Genomic DNA, 20,769 nt, shown 5'->3' with positions numbered 1-20,769 from the left:
ATGTTTAGAAACTTAAGCAAAAAGTTATGTGTAACCTTATGTAGCAGAGAGTTTCTAAAGGAGTATGCCTCAAGGGAAACTGGGAAGTCAAAAGATCAAAAATTGTAGCTGTATAAAACCAAATATTCCAAGTAGGCAAGGCAGTAGTTTCTAAAGCACATAGAATCTGTATAGAAAGAATATTTTTGTGGGTTTAGGTACGCACACAATATAGAGTAAATATAATAAAGTCTTTACACCAATACAGTAAGGAGAAGAACATCTTAACAGTAGACCCACTTCAAGTACTAAAATTGTTAGTTCTACATGAGTCATAACTTGTACTTGTGTCAACAGAGTGGTATGGCCACAATAAAATCACGTTGTTCTGTGATCCAGATCTGTTCTGAGGTTCCATTGCATTCTGAGCTGATAGAACACAAGAGTATTCCTTTCAGCACTGACATCATATTTTAATAAGGACATGGGAAAACTATACTGTTTAACATTAAGTATAGTAATAAGTCAAAAAATCATGTTTTAAAAAAATTTGAAGGAATTTAGAAATGTTTAACCTGGAGAAGACCTAGCTTGGGGATGAAAAAGTAATTCAAAAATTATTTTAAATGTTATGTAGAAGAAAGTTTAGGCACACTGTGTAACTCAGGTGTAGAGCTAACACTAACAAGAAGGTTATAGAGAGTCTGATTTTATAAGGAAAACTTTCTGGGGGCACCTGGGTGGCTCAGTCAGTCAGGCGTCCACCTCTTGATTCGGCTCTGGTCATGATCTCATGGGTCAGGGATTGAACCTCCTGTCTGTCTCTGTACTCACAGGGAGTCTGCTTCTCTCCTTCTCCTCCCTCCGTCCCTCTGTGCACTTTTTCTCTCTAAAATAAATAAATAAATCTTTTAAAAAGTCTTTAAGGAAAACTTTCTAATTTAGCTATTTAACAATGGATTGATCTCTCTTATGAAACTATGCATGTCCTGTCATTATTAACAGTTAGAGGCTTTATGGCCATCATTTACAGATGACATAGAGGTGATTCCTATATCAGTTTCCATCCCTTAAGAAAGATCGTGTGATTCCACAAGGAAAATGTATAACCAAACAGTGAGTAGAAAGAGAAGACTTACCTCTTTACCTCCAAATAAGGCCATCTTCAGCTTCTTAATCCATGCCCATATTCCTCTAGATCAGACTCTTTTTTTTTTTTTTTTTTGAGAGTCAGAGAGTACGAGCCGGGTGGGGGGGGGGGGTGCAGAAAGAGAAGGAGAGAGAATCTTAAGGAGGCTCCACATCCAGTGGGGAGCCCAGTACAGAGGTTGGTTTCATAACCCTGAGATCATGACCTGAGCTGAAGTCAAGAGTCAGTGGCTTAATCAACTGAGCCACCCAGGCACCCCAATCAGACTCTTAACTACTAGTTGAAAGGTCATTCACAGTTACATTTTGGTGGTACTTTCCCCATATCTAGAAAACAAGACTACATAGCCATTATGTTGCAGCCCTCTCTATGACTGTAGGGATTAGTTCAACCAAATGATGTCTGTGTTTTTAGTACTTAATAAATATAAGTCACTCATTATAGGAGTCTTATTTACAAACAATATTTATTCATAACTATTTTTTTAAGTTTATTTAGGTCATAAATATATGTTTTTTTAAGATTTTATTTATTAGAGAGAGAGAGTGAGCGAGCACAAGCTGGGAGAGAGGGAGGAGAAGCAAACTCCCCGCTGAGGAGGGACCCCGATGCACGGCTCAATCCCAGGACCCTGGGACCATGACTTGAGCCTGAAAGCAGATGCTTAACTGAGCCACCTAGGCGTCCTGGTTGTAACTGTATTTTTAAGACAAAAGTTATATATTTTACTGATTTTTTTTTTAATTAATGAAACTCATTATAATTTTTTTTCCAAAAAGACTAACTCATCTTTATAAGGGAATTTATTTACTGGCATTTTTCACCTTAATATGGTATATATAATATTAAATAAAAATTATTTTTAAATGGCTAACAACTATAAGGTAAGAATGTGCTGTGAATAAACAAAGGGAATTGTTTTCTTGACAAATACACCTGCTTTCTTGATCCCTTTGAATGTCAGGATAATCAACTAAAACTCAAAAGTGACCAGGAAATATAACTAGTACTAAACTTATGTTATTATAGTAAAAGTTCTCTTACCCAATTCAATTAGGACCAATAGTAGGCCAGTTTAATAGGATGGTTAAAGCAGGAAATCAAGAAAATGGTTTATATAACTTATTTTAACTTAAAATACATAATATTTTCTTTACCAATATTTTGATGTAGGACTGAGGTATTTCTTTTGTGTGAGTCTGCTTAGTAGACTTAAATATCTTTCTTAGATAAACGCACATCCATAACGTAACTGTGATTTTCAGTTTAAGCTTCTTTAAAGAGGATCCAGAAACATTTCTGATACTGGGTATAGACCTTTTTTAGTTCTTTATCTTTTTCCTAATCTTTTACAGTTGTTTCACACAGACATAATTAAACAGCACCATTTTAAGCTATTGGCCTTTACCAATTCTTTCAAACCTTTCAACTTAGTTGTCATGGAAACGTTAATTTTCTTACTTTTCATACTCATTTAAGCATCCAACTAAATTACATGATTTAATTTTTACACTTACTGCATGCGTTTACATAACGTGTCATTAAATTAAGTAGTGTTACAATAATGAAGACCACTGACATTAAGGGATTCATGAGGATAAACACAATTGACTCTTGGTAAGTGACTAGCTCAACAAATGAGAATCATGTTTGCAGGAAGCCTGTTTGCTCTAAGTGATCTGTGTCCTTAGGCATCATTTTTATTAGTCTGTTGTTCTGTTGGACGTACAAGTTTGGTTTTTTTTTTTTAATTCCCTTAACTGCCTTGTCTCAAGTTATTTCAGAGGATTTAATGGTTAATCACTTCTTACCTGGTCTCAGATGTTTACGGACTGACATGGAACATCTTTCTCCGGAGCATGAGGTGAGCCACCATGATGATTAAGCCACTGTGATTATCTGTGCCACATTCATATGTTTTCATATCCTCTATAGACTTGCATTCTTTATGTGAGGCACAATTATGACATGCTGTGCTTAATTCTTTTAAAACTAGTGTAGGGTCATTTTATGGCTTTACTTACTGGTTAGGAGATCTTGAAAAGCTCCTTTAACATCTTTGATCCTCTGTTTAATTCTGTATAGTAGGGATTACATGCTTTCCTTCACTGAATGTAATTAGAATCTAATGAGCTAATGTACATGAAATGTTTTTTAATCTGTAAAATGCTATGCGATTTGATCTCTGACCATTAACTTTCTTAGAAGCAAAGTTTCTGTTTTCTGTCTCCCATTTCCTTATAACTCTTTTATTCTATTTGTCTTCCTTGTTTCCTCCAAAACCGTTTATCATTTATTTCCTATTCTGCATCTTCAGCCTGTTTATCTACCCATGGTAGATATCATGGCAGGTTTGATTTTTTTTTTTTTTCCTGTTTTTCCAGCTTTTTACAGAGGAAGCTTAGATTATTTACTTTTAGACTTCTTTTCGGATACATGAATTTAAAACTGCGTATTCCTTTAGGCACATCCTGTGCATTTGCTACATTGTATCTTCGTTATCATTCAGTTCAAATTGGATTCTCGTTTCTGTTATTAATTGATGCATGGGTTTTGTTTAATAAGGTAAATTAAGATTTAATTCTCCTACATTTTTATCAGTTTTTTGTGATCTGCTTCTTCTGTTAGCTCTTGAAACATGTATTAAAGTTAGGAGTGGGAATTCTCTCTCTCCTTGTAGTTTTTTCGGTCTTTGCTTGGTATGTTTTATAGGTGCCCTCTATCAGGTTGAGGAGGTTCCCTTTTATTGTTCCCTTTTATTGTTTATTGGTTGACTTTTTATCATGAAAGAGTGTTGGGATATTGTCAAATGTTTTTTCTGCCTCAGTTGAGAAGATCGTGTGGTAATTTCTTTTAATCTCTTGATTCATTGTTTTACACTAATGGATTTTTGGACATTAAATCAACCTTTGCATTCTTACAATAAGTCCCACTTAGTTATGGTGCATAATTCTTTTTATATGAAGCTGAATTTGGTTTGCTAGCATTTTGTTGAGGATTTTTGCTTCTAAGGTGAAGGCTAATCCTACAGGATAGAAGAAACGAGATATTATAAGGTGTATTTCTCCACCCTCCATTAGGGTAGGTTGAACTGAAAATAGGAGTTGTTAAAAGTTTTTCAAAGGATCAGACTCCCAGATTCCCTTTCCAACCTTGGTAGAACTCTGGAACTTTACTTTTTAAACTTGGGATATCACACGTAGCTGAGAACAGGAATGAGTGCTATAAGGAGAAGAGGGAAATTAAGTGAAGGCATGGTGACTGGAAACCTTGCTACCTTTCCCCTTCTTGGATCCAAGAATCCTGGCAGTCAAAGTTTGGTTTGTGCCCGATTTACCTTAAGAGGATCCAAGTTACTCATGCATGAAGAGATTTTAATCAGCATTTTAGTGCCCCAGTCTTTAGTGGACATCCCAAGATCACCAACCATTTGAGAAAAATCTCTAACATCAAAGACGGAGATGAAAACATACATGCAATAAAGAGGGTACTGGAGGAAACAGAGACAATGCAGGGAGCAGAAGAAAAAGTACAAAAAACTCCCCCCAAATACAATAAAGCAAGAACTAGCTAAACAAATAAAATCTATAATCTGTGAGAAAACCAGAAAAGATTCAAAAACGAATTAATCTAGATCTAACATGCATATGACAAAAGTCTCATTTAATAACCAAAGTCCTTACCATAATCTGCAAGGCACTTTAAGATCTGGCTCCCTCCTCCTCCACATCTCAAACCTCATCTTTTATCCTCTCCTTTGCTCACTCTGCACCCACCACTCTGGCCTCCTTGCTTAGAATGTGTTAGACATACTCTCACCTAGATGGAGCCTTTGCTCAGCCTCTTCCTGGTGTCTAAAACACTTGCTCCTTTATCTCCTTATCTCCTTCAGGCTTTTCCTTGAATGTCATCTCCATGAAGCCTGCTTGCGACACCTCCATATAAAGTGTAACATTCTTCACCTTGGCTTCCTAGTACCCTATATTTTACTCGATATTCTTTCCAAAGCCCTATCACCTTCTAATATACTATGTAACTTACCTATTTTTTATATTTATTGTGAACAACATAAGCTCTCCATAAGGAGGGAATGATGTCTGTTTTGTTTGTGCATTCTTTGTATCTAAAAAAGTGCCTGGCACATAGTAGATGACAGTAAATTTTTGTTGTGTAGTGACCTCCATGCCCAAACATGGGCCAAGAATATTCAGGAAGACCATTCAGTTTCTGGTGTGGTTGCCAGCAATTGGAGGAGCAGCTTAGATCCCTCCACCCTTTCCATCACTCACTCAGTTTCCCTGAAAAAATTATGTTAACTCTTAGATGCCCACTGTATTCCCAGTTGCATTTTAGTAGCCACAGACGTATATCTGGTCCCTGTTCTAGACATTAAAATAGAGCATCTTGCTATTTGCAACCTGGAGAAAGCAAAGGGGCATGGGACAAACAGCTTTTACTGGAAAAATATGTGTGATCATGGTATGTGTATATGTTAAATGTATTGATGTATACAAATTTTACTTTTAACATTAGATGGTAGGAAAAACTAAGGGAGAGTTGAAGTCAGTTAGAAGGAAAGTTAGTGAAAATCAAAATCAGTTATTAGGTTATATGATTGAGGTCTTTTAATACTATTTCTGCCCATGGTATAGCAATTTAATGTGAATTTCTTTAACAAAGTGACCGCCAGAACTTACATTTTTAATTAACATTAGTTTGTGGTAATATTAAAAATTAAATTAAAAAGTTTAGATTAAGTAATAGCATTTCACTATTATAAACGAAAGCCATTTCACTAAAAAGTAGTTCACTAAAGTCATTTTTTTTTTTTTTTTTGAAATCAGGTCATTTTAAGTTCCATGATAAAAGAATGTGAACAAAAAGTAGAGAACAAGACCGTCCAAGAGCCTCAAGGGTAAGACATTAATTCTCTTTTTAAGGCTTCATATTAACCTTAATTTCTCTATCTAAATTTTCTATAGATGGGTATGGTGTTTTATTTTGTGTTACTTTTAAGTCATTTATTTGGAAGGCAAGAAAATTATTTAAATCAGTGGTTACCAAATGCTAGTTTATAAACCATCTGTATCAGAATTTTCTGGGGAATTTAAAATTTAGATCTCTACCCCCTGCTCTGTGTCATCCTCTCGATCTGATTCAGCCTTGGGATCTGTATGTTTAAAAGCTCAAGACAATGTGATAGGTAACTGGATTTGGGAATCACTGGCCAAAATAGTTTCTTAGAAATTTGTGACAGGAATTATAAGATGTAACTTGATTCACTGCATAAAGGGTTGTAAACTTGTGAATGTTCTGTTCACATGCTCCTAACCAAACTAACTAGAATTCAAAGACTGACTGAAGTTAACATATAAGCACAGATGTGAAAGAGTAAAGGTGGGCATTCAGGAGAGGAAGTAATTTACAAATAGACTGTGTGTACTCTTACCTCTTATTGATGTAACCTTGAGCAGTTAATCTTAAATAGACTCTGTTAGGCATAAAAAGCTCAAAGGTTTTTCCTTTATAAAGCTGACTACTAGGAATAAGTGTATCCTATCAGACTAGGTACCCAGACACACACACACCTCCCCACACCCCCGACCTCTCCCATACACATGTACATATACAGCTTTTTACTACTTACTGTATGTCAGAGCCCTTTCTTGAGCCTTCTGGGATGGTAGGAGCTCTCCTACCATTGTAGCCGTGGAAGGTTAAGACAGTAAAAATATTTTCATAGGCTTCAATTCTGAACACAGTAATCCATAAAATTAACACCAAAGCAAACACTTCTGTTCTTTTGTCATACATTTAAGTGTTAAGATTATTTGGTGCCTTATCAGTTGAAAATGTAAAAAGTTTGGGGACAAAATTAAGAAGAATATGTGAAATGCATTCTAAATGAAATTTCATTGATTAGCATGCAGGAATTAAGAAAGACAAAAATATCTTTATAAATCCGTAAGATTGCTTCAGTTATATGACCTTCCTTTAAAAAAAAGTTTATTTTTATAATCATATTTTCCCATGTTATTCAGATCTTCTATATTATTTTTTTAACTTTTAGATAATTACAAAAAACACAAAATAATGTAGTGAATTGCTATGCACTCATCACTCAGCTTAATAATTATCAACTCATAGTCAATTTTATTTCATCCATTCCCCTCCTGTATTCTGGTATGTATCTCTAAAAGACAAATGCTGTTTTTTATAACATAAACATAATGTCATTAACACTAAAATAACAGCTTCTTAATAATATCAGTTATCTAGCCTGTGTTCAAATTTCTGATTGTTTTATAAATGTCATTAGGGATTTGTTGTTTGTTTTTTCCTTACAGCCTGTTTCTTTGAGTCAGGATCCAGAGTTCCATTCATTGCAATTAGTTGGCATGTCTCTTTAGTCTCTTTTAATCAATAGGTTCCCCTTCTATCTTGTTTTTTCCTTCATGTACTTATTGAAGAAATTGAGTCTTTGTTCTGTAGAGGTTCCCACAGTCTGAATTTGGTTAATTGCATTTCCCTCTTGTTCTTAACATGTTCCTCTGTATTTCCTATAAATTTGGTGGTTGGGTCCAGATTTGGAGACTTCATCACATTCAGGGCGTGTTTCTTTATTTTGCAAGACTGCTTCATAGGAGGAGGTGTGCTTTCATCACGAGAGAGACAATATCTACTTCTCTCTTTTTTTGGTGATATTAACATCTGTTATTGATCAATACCTAGCTCCGCTAATTCATTAGCTATTACTAAATACATTACTCTGATTCTATCTTTCCCTCTTCATTTGTGAGCTAGAATACTTCAGGGAAGAAACCTTCCCCCATATGTACTACAGTTACCCAGTGATACAGTTTTTTATAGTAAAGGCAAGGTAAATGTTCAGTTCTTTCTCTTTACTTACCAGTTTTCTAAAATAATGAATTGATTTACCCTCTGATGGTGACTAGTTAGGTGATTTGTTTTGTTCAAGTGTCATAAACTCATGTATTTTCAAATATTTGATATAATTCAGTGCATTGCACTTACTATCTTTTGGTGCCCAAATTATCCCATCTTTGGCCATTGCAAGGCTTTTCAAGTTGACTTCCCAAGTCCTTTTGACATTAATTTGCAAAATGAAATGGAATGGAGGGAGAGAGAAATATTCTAGGATATAAATAGTTTTAAAGAAGATCAGTCAGGTGTAAGAGGTTCTACAGATTCAGAATCAACAAGAAATGGCAACTGGTATGATATGAGTTGCAAAGGAAAGATCTGAGATTTCTTTGAAAACTTGCAGGAAGAAGACAATATTACATTCTAAGGCAGCCCATTTCATTTTTAGCAGCTCTGTTTTTTACAAATTACTCTTATCCTGAGTTAAAGTCTCCCTTCCTATAATGTTTCCTCTCTAAAATAGGTTTCATCATCTGGCAGAGAGGTGGGGGGAGTGTTACAGACCCCTTTGTAAAACTGATAAAAATGTAAACTTCTCTTCAGAAAAAATTGCTGTAATGTATTGGTTCTTTGTTGGAAAGCTTTGTGTAAAATAGATACCTGGGTCCTTTATACCATATGGAAAGAGCCAGAATAACAGGATTAGGCCAAGGCATCTGTATTTTCAGTAAGTCCTTCAGGTGATTGTGATGTATATCGGTAGAGCTATACATATATATACAGCTATGCAGATATATATTTATATCTAATTTTTTACATGTAACATTGGTATTTGTTAAGTCTTCTGAATCTTGTCTTCTCCAGACTGAATGTCCCAGATGCTTTAACATCTTTGTTGCCCTCTAGTTAGAATATCATTAAAATGTGATAGTACTCCAATATTATCTGACCCATGTATCCTGTTTTTCTCAGTGCAAACTAAAATCATACTTACCTTTCAGCTTACAGTATTGTTCTACAGAAAGAAAACAAAACTGTAAACTTAGAGCATTAAGGAAAGGCATTAGAGAAAATCTAGGACTTGAACTGAGATTTAAAGGATATTTAGACACCAGATAGAAAGCAAGAGATAAGTTAAAAATGTTTTGAACACAAGCTCGGCAAGCTTGACTCAAGGGGAACTAGAACTTGAGCCATAGTGGTTGGTTAAAACACACACACTCCCAAGAATTAAATTGCTATGTTTCTTGAATGCTAAGCACACTTTATCTTGTAGGGAGTAAGTAGCCATTGAAGATTTTTGAGAAGGGATAGGATATGAAGAAGTGATTATTTCAGAAGTTAATGTGATCATGCAAGAAAACCAGATCTGAGATTGTTGGAATAATTCAGTCGGAAGGTATTGTCAATGGAAATAAAAATAAATGATGGATGTTTCATAGAATAAAATGAAGGATTTGATGATTGGTTTTATTATTTTTTTTAAGTTTTATTTATTTAAGTAATCTCTAGGCCCAGTGTGGTGCTCCAACTCATGACCCCAAGAGCAAGAGTTACGTGCTCTTCTGACGGAGCCAGCCAGGCACTCCTGCTGATTGATTTTAAATAGAAGAGAGGGAGCCATTATATTCACTGTTGGGAGGAGAGGAAAATGGTAAAACCACTAACAAATAAGGAAATAAAAATGGCGAATCATTTCTAAAGTTAGGGGGTGAAAAAAAGCTTGATGTTAGCTTATCTAACAAACAATAGTAATAGGACACTTTTTCCAAACTCCTTATGGAGATGATATTTGAAACTTCAAGAGAAAGTTTCGGTAGTAAGTTCTGTAATTGAAGAACCAGGAGCCAAACACTGAACCTTATGGAGGATTACTTTGTGGGAAGAGAAAAGGCAGCAGGAGACAAGTAGTCAGAGACAAGGGAGCGGCCAGGTTGGTATACTGGCAGAAGAGCTGTGGGAAGAAGAGATTTTCAAGATGGGAGTCGTGGTCTGGCATTTAACCTAGTAATTCACAGAGCACACCTTTAAGAAATACAGAAAACCAGAAGTTCTTGGTGGCAGCACGTACTTCATCTGTAGTTTCAGTGGACATCTGCTGAGCTCCTGCACCTCGCCATTCACTGCCCTTGACATGTTCAAACGTACTCTCTCCTTTAGTCCTCAGAATATTTTGCAGCAGTAATTGCAATCTGTATTTTTCCATTGAGGAAAATTGAATGAGAGTGATCTAAAGCATATTGGCCAAAGCCACAGGCCAATAAACTGGGTTTATTGTTGGATCACTGAAAAATTGTACTTGATCAGTGTTCTGTTTGGTATTATGATAAATTAGCAATCTTTAGTAGTTATTTAGATTGTGTTTACTCCCTGTACAGAAGGTTGTTCAAAAAGAAAGAAGAAATGGATTTAAAATTGTTGATTGAAACTAATGCAAGTGGCAGTTGAGGACATTCTCCCTTGCCCTCCCAAAAGTAATACATCATAGGATTGTTATCAGCACAGCATATAATACCTCACTGTGATTTAATTTACTCATTTGTGAAAATAGGGATAGTGTCTATCTTCCAAGGTTGCTATAAGAATCAAATGAAGTGATGCTGATAATAAGAAGAATAACTACTAATACTTACAGCAATGCTATTAAATGCCTGGCACTGCTAATAAGCAGTTAATTATTATTGGTTAGTATCTACACTTTTATAATTCTTAATAGACCTATGAGGTAGGCAATAGACTTATCTCCATTTTACAGATGAGGATTACATTACAGATGAGATCAAATAACTTACCCAGGGTCACACAGCTGCCAGACAACAGAGCCAAGATTCAGTCTCACTGCAGACTGAATTGCTTCTAACCTCTACACCATACTGCTTCCTTTATTATAAACGATGAACATGAAGCTCCTAACCTAGTATGGTACATAAAAACTCCTGTCCATAAATATTAGTTTCCCTTTTATGATACCAATTCAGAATGTATTTATTAACATTATTACTAAAGAAATGAAAAAATTGATATTTTAGTTTTTTAATTGCTTTACTTGAATTTTAAAATTTCTTTCCTAGCTCAATGTCAATTGCTGCAAGCTTAGTGAGTGAAGATACAAAGACCAAGTTTTTGAACAAAATGGGCCAGTTGACAACATCAGGTGCCATGTTGGCCAATGTGTTTCAGAGAAAGAAGTAAAAGCAGGAAGGAAGCCCCCAGTAAACACTAAGATGGACTCAAGCAGACTGGTTCCTTGTACTTGAAGTACTTGCCTTTTTTATTTCCTTGTTTTATGTTCTTGCATTATAATTTTATCCTAACCTCCAAAGATATTTGCACTGCTTTTGATTATTGCTGTATATCTGTTAATTTTGGAGTTATAACTGTGGTGATAGAAAATTGAGTTTATAGTCTGTACCAAGTCCCTCTTCTATGTTCTTGTCTTTCAGAATAATTTTTTTATATATATATATATATATAGTGAAGAGGTTTTTTTTTAATTTTTGAATGGGATATTAGCAAATATCTGTATTATACACTAAGCTATTACAATGGTACTTAAAATAATGTAAATTTGAAGTCATTGTTATAAAGTAATAAAAGTGGAGATTACTTAAGTATTTAAATTATGAAAAGAATAATGCAGACTTTTTATTGTTTCTTAACTGACTAGAAAGAGCCACCAGCATTACTCTGTGCCTTTTGGACTTCAGTTTGTGTGTCTGTAGGAATTATGTGCATTCCATTCACACAGTATTTTATAATGCTGTGATGAATTTGAGTTACAGATCCTACAGTAAGTAGATTATAATGAAACTTTCCATATTTCAGAGCTCTCATGAATATTCTTTAAGTGCTATTCAAACCTCCCCAGCACTTACATGCATATAATGGACTTACCAGAGGAAAGACAGCACATAACCATGGGGAGTGGTAACCAAGGTGAATTTTACAAACTGATATGTAGTAGTTTAAATATTCAAAAATAAATGTAAGTAAGAAGAGCTAATAATTGTGAAGTTCTTTCCCAGATTTAAATGCACAGGAAAATATGGTTTGAATTTGAAATTTAACACTTACTTATGTAAAATATTTTATTTAAGATATTTTCTAATGATTTTAATTTCAGAGATTATCTTTTCATTCTGTGCGTTACAGAGAAGTACCGAAAAGTTAAGGACATTTGGGGGCTGCTTTTTTCCCTCTAAACTAAAAATGACATTAGCTAAATTATTATTGGTTAGTTAACACCTTGTCCCTTAAAGTCAGTGACTATTCTTGTGTTTGGTACGTATTACATAGAGTCTTAAGTCAGTGTACAGTTCCACTGGAATTTGACAGTTGTCTATAAAGTAATGCAACTTGAAGTAGAAAAGAGTGGTACTGGACATAGAAGGGGGTGATTGGTTTGAGGGGTTAATATGAGGCCTTTTTGAAAAATGAATATTTTGATAAAGAGAATTCTTGTTTGAGCACAGTTGATGCACATAGGTGATTCTCATGTTTGTTGTATAAGCTGGTTTAACACACTTGGAACATAGTTGGATTACATTCACTTCCTGGGAAAGCTAGCTTACCACACAGTCAAGCTTATAAAATAAGTTGCCATAAACAAAGCCATTTAAAAAGTTCATTCTGGAATTATTTCTTTTACCTATAGTGACATAATTGTTACAATTAACTAGTCTTTCAGAAACTGTTGGATTCTAGGCATTCCTGAGAAATTGAAAGTGGCTACCTTTCATGTCAAAAATGTTGATCTATTACAAATAAAATGTTTTTGCATACTTGTTTTTGTTTTGTTTCTGGCTATGTGTATTTATTTTATTTTGAAACACTATATATTCTATATCCAACCAAAAGGAAATGAGAAAGAATGTATTCATTAAAATGTACTGTGTTATTTAAGGAATATAATTTACATAAATTACCTATTTAGTTTACTTTTCCTAAAAAAAAAGATTGTTGCTATAAAATGAGTATATTTCAGAGACAGTTTAAAGAAATTGTTATGGCTCTCATTTGCTTTGAAATACAGTAAAATAAGTATATTCGTTACCAGATGAATGAATATAAATATTTTTATCGTGATAATTTTTTATCAATTCATGAATCCATTTATCTAAATGCTAGTGGTTTCTTTAAAAGGCAACAGCTAGTAAGATACACAAATATGTTTCAAGGGAGTCTCTCTTATTATGCTGTTAAGTTTCTTATATGTCAATAAGACTTCATGTTTATTTTCACAATGATTTTTAAGGCAAACTGTAGATTCTTTAAAGACAAGACAGACTAATCACACTAATCACTGAAACTGAGTGTGTTCTTCCAAAACAGGCCATGAAACTCCCATACTCACTCTTTTTAAAGAGAAATAAAAACAGTACAGTATTCGACTTAACAAAAAACTAAGTTTGCAAAGTAATGAATAGCTAATTTGAAATTATGCCTGTGTTTCTAAAGCAAGCCAGAAATTAAAATTTTAGAAACCCAGAAATGCCATAGTTAGCAATTCTGAATTACTCCAAGAACGATGCTTGAATTGTAGCAGTGTCTAACTTTACACATGGGTGTCCTTGACTTCATTTGTTTGCACCAGTCATCTCTTTTGATAGATAACTTGCTAAACATCAAACGGACTTAAAACCTGAATGAAATTGTTAAGCAATTTTAATGGAGTCTCAATTCAAATTGCTATCAAGTTCCTTTTTTAACAGAGAAAAAATACTGGTTCAAATAAATAGTCTCTGATAAAGTTTGGGGAGATGAAATGGCTATGTATTGAATTGTCTTGTCATGACCCCAATTTTTAAGGTAACCTATTTTAGACCATTATTTGAACTTTAAGGACAGAACTTTCTCTAGACACCACCTTGTCGATCTTTGAACTGTGAGAGCTAACTACAGTGAACATTTTGTGCTAGTTACCAATTCCTTAACTATTTTTGTATAAAGAATGTATGTTTGAAGAGTTTTGTAATTAGCAATTCTAATTCCTAAAATTCTCCAGATTGGCTAGGTAACAAAATTCCAACTTTGTCTTGGATGTTAACTCTTTTATAAGCAAACTATGAAATAAATTTAGCTTTCCATATGAATAGATACGTGTTTGAAAGTTCTAACGTAACTTTACAGTGTGCTTGTTTTCGTTACTATTTTTTCGATACGTTTAAAAAATAATAGATTAAAGATATTTGCTGGTAGTAAAAAAAAATGTATCTGGTAGATTTCTGCATCTTGGCAAAATAATTGTATTTGAGGCTATTTTCACACTACAAATGGATGTTCTGCATGCATTCCGTCTGTGGAATTTGCACTGCAATCTCAATCTCTAAGTGGCACATCGGTCTTTCATATTTTCCCTTCAGAACTAACTACAGGAAACTTTGCTTTGATTGCCTTCTTTATAGTTTACCTTGTTTGCATGTTTAAGAAAAATCTTAGGGGCGCCTGGGTGGCGCAGTCATTAAGCGTCTGCCTTCGGCTCAGGGCGTGATCCCGGCGTTCTGGGATCGAGCCCCACATCAGGCTCCTCCGCTAGGAGCCTGCTTCTTCCTCTCCCACTCCCCCTGCTTGTGTTCCCTCTCTCGCTGGCTGTCTCTCTCTGTCAAATAAATAAATAAAATCTTAAAAAAAAAAAAAATAAAAATTCCTATCCACACACCACTCATAAAGTACATGACAGTTAATGCAAAGTTAACACAATATAAAAAGGGTTATTTTGATTTTTTTGGTAGTATTTAAATAATTCCTTCAGTTCAGTATGGTGACAAATGTAAATTATTTTCTTTCCTTAAGAGTCTTCAGTAATAGCTGGAAAATTCTGTCCAAAGCATATCTATATTAAAAAGTATATTACTATTTTAATATCCTTTTATTACATTAAAGACTGATCCATTATATTTATTTCAATTAGGTCATTGCGCAAATAGATTTCTTGAGGGACTTTAATGTAGTAAAATTTATGTTGTCTGTAAACTGGCATTTTTGTGTTATATGTAATAGATACTAAATTTTTTGTCAGTGATGTTTTTAGGGTTATCATTTGTTGATAGTCTACTTTTTAAAACTTTTTAGGGGCGCCTGGGTGGCTCAGATGGTTAAGCGTCTGCCTTCGGCTCAGGTCATGATCTCCAGGTTCTGGGATCAAGCCCCATGTCAGACTTCCAGCTCAGTGCGGGGTCTGCTTCTCCCTCTCCCTCTGCCTCTCCCCACCCTTGCTCGTGCTCTTTGTCTCTCTCTCCCTTTCTTTCTCTCTCAAATGAATAAATAAAACCTTAAAAAAAAAAAATAAAATGAATTTTTTTAAAACTATTCTTACTAGAAAAACAACCCCTTTTTAATTGTTGGCATTTCTAACCTGAGATATTTTTAAGATACGCATTTTCAATGAAGCTGAAAATGTTATAAGTATCTTATGTAACATGTACATTGCTAAGTAAATCTAATGATTTTTCATTGACTTTACAGTTTTATAGATGCTTTATCTTCATTTCTGATAAATACTTGACACTCTTTATATTTTTAGCATCCTCTGTTCATAAATCTCCATGTCATGTATTAAGTTCACCTAAGGTGAACACTTTTCATAATGTAAATCACTTCCTAATTTCTTTTTTTGTATGAATTTTATAAATATAGCTCCCTTTCTAGCAAATTCTTTTTTGTCTTACCATCAATAAGCATAGAAATAATAGCACACTCTCTGTTCCTTACAGGACTTTATGAAAATTACATAATAGTAAACCTGAAAGTGCTTTAGCATTTAGTATGAAAGTTCAAAGTAGAATAAAATAAGCCCCTGAATAACTAAAGCATGGGGAACTGTGGATAACCTCCTCCCCCCCATACTTTTTTTTCTAGTAAGTTATAGGTTACCATGACATGCACCATTTACCTAAAATTGCAGTAGAAGGCAGAAACCACTTTTGATTGTTACTTTTGCCTACTTTAACCACTCCCAGAGTTTCCAACGTAGTGAAGACTGGTAAGATAATTTTACTTTTTGTTTACCAAAACTTGAAATTAAATTCTTTTTCAAAAGCCTAATAAGTGAATTAATCCAATAAATTAATTTTCATTACATAATTTATTTAGATTTTTTAAAGACTTTATTTACTCTCTGCAACATCACTCATGTCTTTTAGTATATATTTGATTCTTATAGTAATTGACAGCTTTCTTTGATATTTAGCTTGAACTTCCTTATAACTGAACTTTTCATACTAATTGAAGAAGAACAGGAACTGCCATATCTTGAAAATAATTGGTTCCCAGTGTTATCTAAGAGAAGGAAACTCTTCAGTTAACCATTGACCAATGATTTTAAAAGTTATAATCCTGGTTTTTTTTTTTAATTTTGTTATATTAGTCATCATACAGTACATCCCCAGATTTTGATGCAATGTTCCATGATTCATTATTTGAGTATAACACCCAGTGCACCATGCAATATGTGCCCTCCTTAATACCCATCACCTGCCTATCCCAATCTCCCACCACCCTCCCATCTGAAGCCCTCAGTTTGTTTCCCAGAGTCCACAGTCTCTCACGGTTCAGAATCCTGGTTTCTTGCAGGCACTACAAAAGTATTCAGATCTTAGGAGGTAAATGCTGCATACCAAATTTGGAGACCATTTTGTTTTATTTGTCATCCTACTGAAACACAGTGTTGTAGTGTAATCATCCTTAAGAGAATCATGGAGAGGCAACAGACTAGAGATGGATATATGTCCTGATTTTCAAAAATGAGAAGCCAATAGATAGGACAAAATGTGGATTACCATTCTAAATCTATATAAAGCCTCTTGAGGGCCTTTTCTGACTACTCAATCAAAGTAACCCCTGTAATTGCCTAAGATCTCCCTGGTTTTTCTTTTTCATAATTACTCTTCTCAATACTCATTTTCTTGTTTTTTATTGTCTGTCTCTTTCACTAGACTCAGCTCCATGAGAGAGAATGTTGTCTATCCTTTTCAACCAATGTGTCTCCGGTATTTGAAGAATGCCTGGTGTATGATAAGTACTCAACATTAATTGAATCAATTAATGAATTGTGAGCTTGATACCAATTCCATGCAAGTTTGCCAATTAGATTAAAAGGATGAATCCCCCCAGAAATGAGTTAATTTACTGAGACTACATGCCAAACTGACCGAAAGTCCATTTCATAGAGCTATTATATGGTATTGATCAGGAGAATTGTGTAGGCCTGTGCATCTTGACCTCAGCAAAGTATTTGACTTTGTTTCTCATAATGTCCTTGTTTATATCCAAGGTAGACTATATGGAATAAATAAAAGTGCGAAAACGAGTTGTGTCATGTGTGTATGGGCTAAAAATAGCTCTACAGAGTTTATATTTATATCTGGCTCTCTGGGCAGGACCTCTTATCAACACACCTCACCAAGTCTTCCAAGTGATGTGTAAGTGTGGAGAAGCCATCCCTTTCTAAAGATTGTAAAGTCATTCACCATTCAACATACATTTATATAGGACCTATTTTGTGCTAAGCATGAATGAGACTGACAGAACAGAGCTTACAGCCAGGCAGGGAAACAAACAAGTTGAGAAAGTAGGGCTGAGAAAGACGTACTTTAGTTAGGGGGATTACCTTTATGGTTTGCTTTGGAAGACATCCCTGAGGTAACATTTTACCTGAAAACGAGGAATAGGCTTTAACCATGTTTTCGCGTAAAAGAGAAAAAAGAGCAATATGTGCACAGGCAATGAGATGAGAAATAGTTCTGTGTTCAAGGAACTGGGGGGCGGGGGGGAAGACCAATATGGTTAAGACACTATCAGATGAAATTGGAGATGGGTATAGCCAGATCATACAGAGCTTTTACACTATGATTAGAAGTTAGAAAGGGAAGCCTTTGAATATTTGTAGTAGAATGGCTTAATCCGATTTATATTGGCTATACTTGTGTTTTGTAAGAATGCTTTTGAAAAGAGATGAGTAGAGGCTGCAGGCAGAAGCTAATGAATGCAGTAGTCTAAGGAAGAGATGATGGCAGCCTGGACAAAAATGGAGGGAAAGGATCAGATCTGCAACATTTTTGGAAATAGAACTGGCATGAGATTGGGTGTGAAGAGTGAGGGAAAACCCAAAGATGTTGCTGAGATTTCTGACTCCAATAACTGAATAAAATAATGGGTGCTGACAATAGTGAGGAAGTAAAGAGCAAGTTTGGGGGGTTAATCTACATTTCTGTTTTAGATGTGTTAAATTCAAGATGTCTGAGAGCTACCCTATGGAAATGTTAAGTAAGAAGTTAGTTATCTGGATCTCAGGCTAGATTATGGAGTCATCAGTATTTGGATAAAGCCATGGGACTAAATGAGATGGCCTGGGACAAGAGGAACTGTGGAGAAGAGGATCCAAATCTGAACCCTGGGACACTCCCCATTCCTCAAAATCCAACAGAGCAAGAACAACTACTAAAAGGATCGGGAGGAGTGTACAGTGAGATAGTAGGGAAACCAAGAGAGTGGTTTCATGGAAGCAAAGAGAAAAGCCTTCTAAGGAGGGTCAGTTGCTACTCATAGGTCGAGATGAGGATCGATCTGAAGCCCACTGGAAGATTAAAGTCATTGATGACCTCAATCGTAGTTACAGTGGATTGATGGAAATGCAAACCTGATTGGAGTGGGTGAAAGAGAGACAGTGACTAGAGATGACGGCTCTTTCAAGACATTTTGCCATGAAGGGGAGTAGAAGTACTGGCAGCTATAAAAGAACAGGAGGTCCCAGGAGGGTTTTGTTTAGTCTTGTTTGTAATAGGAGAAATTAGATCATGTTCATAAGCTAATGAGAGTAAGCCAGTACAATGAAAGAAGGTGATGATGCAGCAGCAGTAATGAGCAAAAAATGTGCAAGCGAAGTCCTCGAGAAGGCAAGAGGGGTTGAGATTCAGAGCCCCAAATGGAGGGACTGGCCTCTGTTGTAGGGGAGAAGGCAGAGAATGCATGTGGAGGTGATTCGGTAGATTTAGTGGTGGGAAGATAAGGGGGTTTCCATTTAATTCCTTTATTTTCTCAGTGAAGTATGAAGCACAGAAATTAACTTGGCTGGCATATGGGAAGTGTTAAAGGTTTGAGGGGAAAGAAGGTAGAAGTGGTTGTCTTTGAGTATGGCAGAATGAATTACTGAGGGAATTGCAGGATTGCTAAGCAATTTTGAAAGCCCATTTGAGAATAGTCATTGTGAATTTAAAGAGAGCTAGTTCACTATATGTTAACTAACTGGAATTTGAATAACAACTTTTAAAAAATAAATACAATAAAGAGAGCTAGTTAACACAAGTGAATTTTTTTCTCCAGCCAGGAGCATCTATTCAGGAGCAGGTATAAGGTATCAGAGCATGAAGTATAAACAGGGCTGGGTTTTTCTAGGTGCTTAAGAGGAGGAGAAAGGACAAGGACTTTAAAGTTACTTGTGAAGGAATGATTATAGTGATGGACCATAGAATCCAAACCGGAGAAGGGGAGACAAGAAATACTGGAGTGAGGGGGAAAATAAATAATCTGAGGGATGGGTCCCAATAAAATTTTTAAAAATACATTTTAGTGAAAATATTCAAGTAGGTGAACTGGAAAGATACTTCCTTTGGGACTAAAAATGAAAAGCAAATAAGATACCTGTCCTACCTCCAGGCTGTAAGGTACAGAAGTTTGTTAGAACAAAAAATGAAAAGCCTCCACTTAGAAGCTTAGCAGAGAAAGTGGTATCTTAGGGGTAGCCAGGATTCAATTACAGTTGACCCCTTGAACGACATGGGTTTGAACTGCACAAATCCACTTATACATGGATTTTTTTACAGTCTAGTACTGTAAATGTATTTTTTCTTCCTTATGATTTTCTTAGTAACATTGTCTTTTCTCTAGCTTACTATATTATAAGAATATGGCATATTATACATATACAAAATATGCATTAGTCAATTGTTTATGTTATTGGTAAGGCTTTCAGTCAATAGTAGGCTGTTGGTAGTTAAGTGTTGGGGAAGTCAAAAGTTATATGCAGGTTTTTGATTGTGTAGGGGTCTGTTCGTGAGATATATTGGTCTGTAGTTTTCTTGTAATGTCTGTTTCTGGTTTTAGTATTAGGGTAATGCTGGCCTCGTAGAATAAATTAAGTATTCCCTCAGTTTCTGTCTTCTGAAAGACTGCAGAAAATTGGTATAATATCTTCCTTAAATTTTGATAAGAATTGATTGGTAAACACATCTGGACCTAGTGCTTTCTGTTTTGAAAAGTTCTTAATATTTTGATTCAATTTCTTTAATAAATATAGGCCTATTCTGATTCGGAGTTTTGACAGATTGTATCAAGGAATTGGTTAATTTCTTTTTTTTTTTTTTTTTTAAGTAATCTCTACACCCAACATGGGGCTTGAACTCACCACCCCAAGATCAAGAGTCACATGCACTACCAGCTGACCCATCCAGGCACCCTGGAATTGGTCCATTTCATCTATCAAATTTGTGTGCACAGAGTTGTTCACAGTATTCCTTTATTATTATCCTTTTAATGTCCATGGGATCTGTAGTGATTTCCACATCCTCTTTCATTTCTGATAGTAGTAATTTGTGCTTCTCTCTGTTTTTCTTAGTTAGCCTGGCTAGTGGCTTATTGGTTTTATTGATCTTTTCAAAGAACCAGCTTTTAGTTATGTTTATTTTTTCTGTTGATTTCCTGTTTTCAATTTCATTAGTTTTTGTTTTCTGTGTTGTTGGGGTTTTTTTTGTTTGTTTGTT

The 20,769-nt window shown here is 35.0% G+C and overlaps 1 protein-coding gene across 10 annotated transcripts in view; it reads left to right on the top strand.

Moving 5' to 3' along the window:
* Nucleotides 1-17,321, top strand: part of RELCH (RAB11 binding and LisH domain, coiled-coil and HEAT repeat containing) — a 109,995-nt gene extending 92,674 nt beyond the window's left edge. For 5 of the 10 annotated variants that reach the window (XM_048218491.2, XM_048218492.2, XM_048218490.2 and 2 more), the window contains 3 exons: nucleotides 2,905-2,993; nucleotides 5,974-6,044; nucleotides 16,948-17,321. In XM_048218491.2, coding sequence (XP_048074448.1) covers nucleotides 2,905-2,993; nucleotides 5,974-6,044; nucleotides 16,948-17,044 — 257 coding nt within the window. In that variant the 3' untranslated portion in view covers nucleotides 17,045-17,321. Of the gene's footprint in view, nucleotides 1-2,904; nucleotides 2,994-5,973; nucleotides 6,045-11,085; nucleotides 12,796-16,947 lie in introns of those variants that run through there. The other 5 variants (XM_044383063.3, XM_048218489.2, XM_026496424.4 and 2 more) reach the window with 1 other exon arrangement.
* The last annotated feature ends 3,448 nt before the right edge of the window (nucleotides 17,322-20,769 follow it).

Source organism: Ursus arctos, unplaced genomic scaffold (assembly GCF_023065955.2).
Source record: "Ursus arctos isolate Adak ecotype North America unplaced genomic scaffold, UrsArc2.0 scaffold_17, whole genome shotgun sequence".
Classification (NCBI taxonomy): Eukaryota; Metazoa; Chordata; class Mammalia; order Carnivora; family Ursidae; genus Ursus; species Ursus arctos.
The sequence above is the reverse complement of the archived record's forward strand: the minus strand, read 5'-3'. Positions and strand labels throughout refer to the sequence as shown.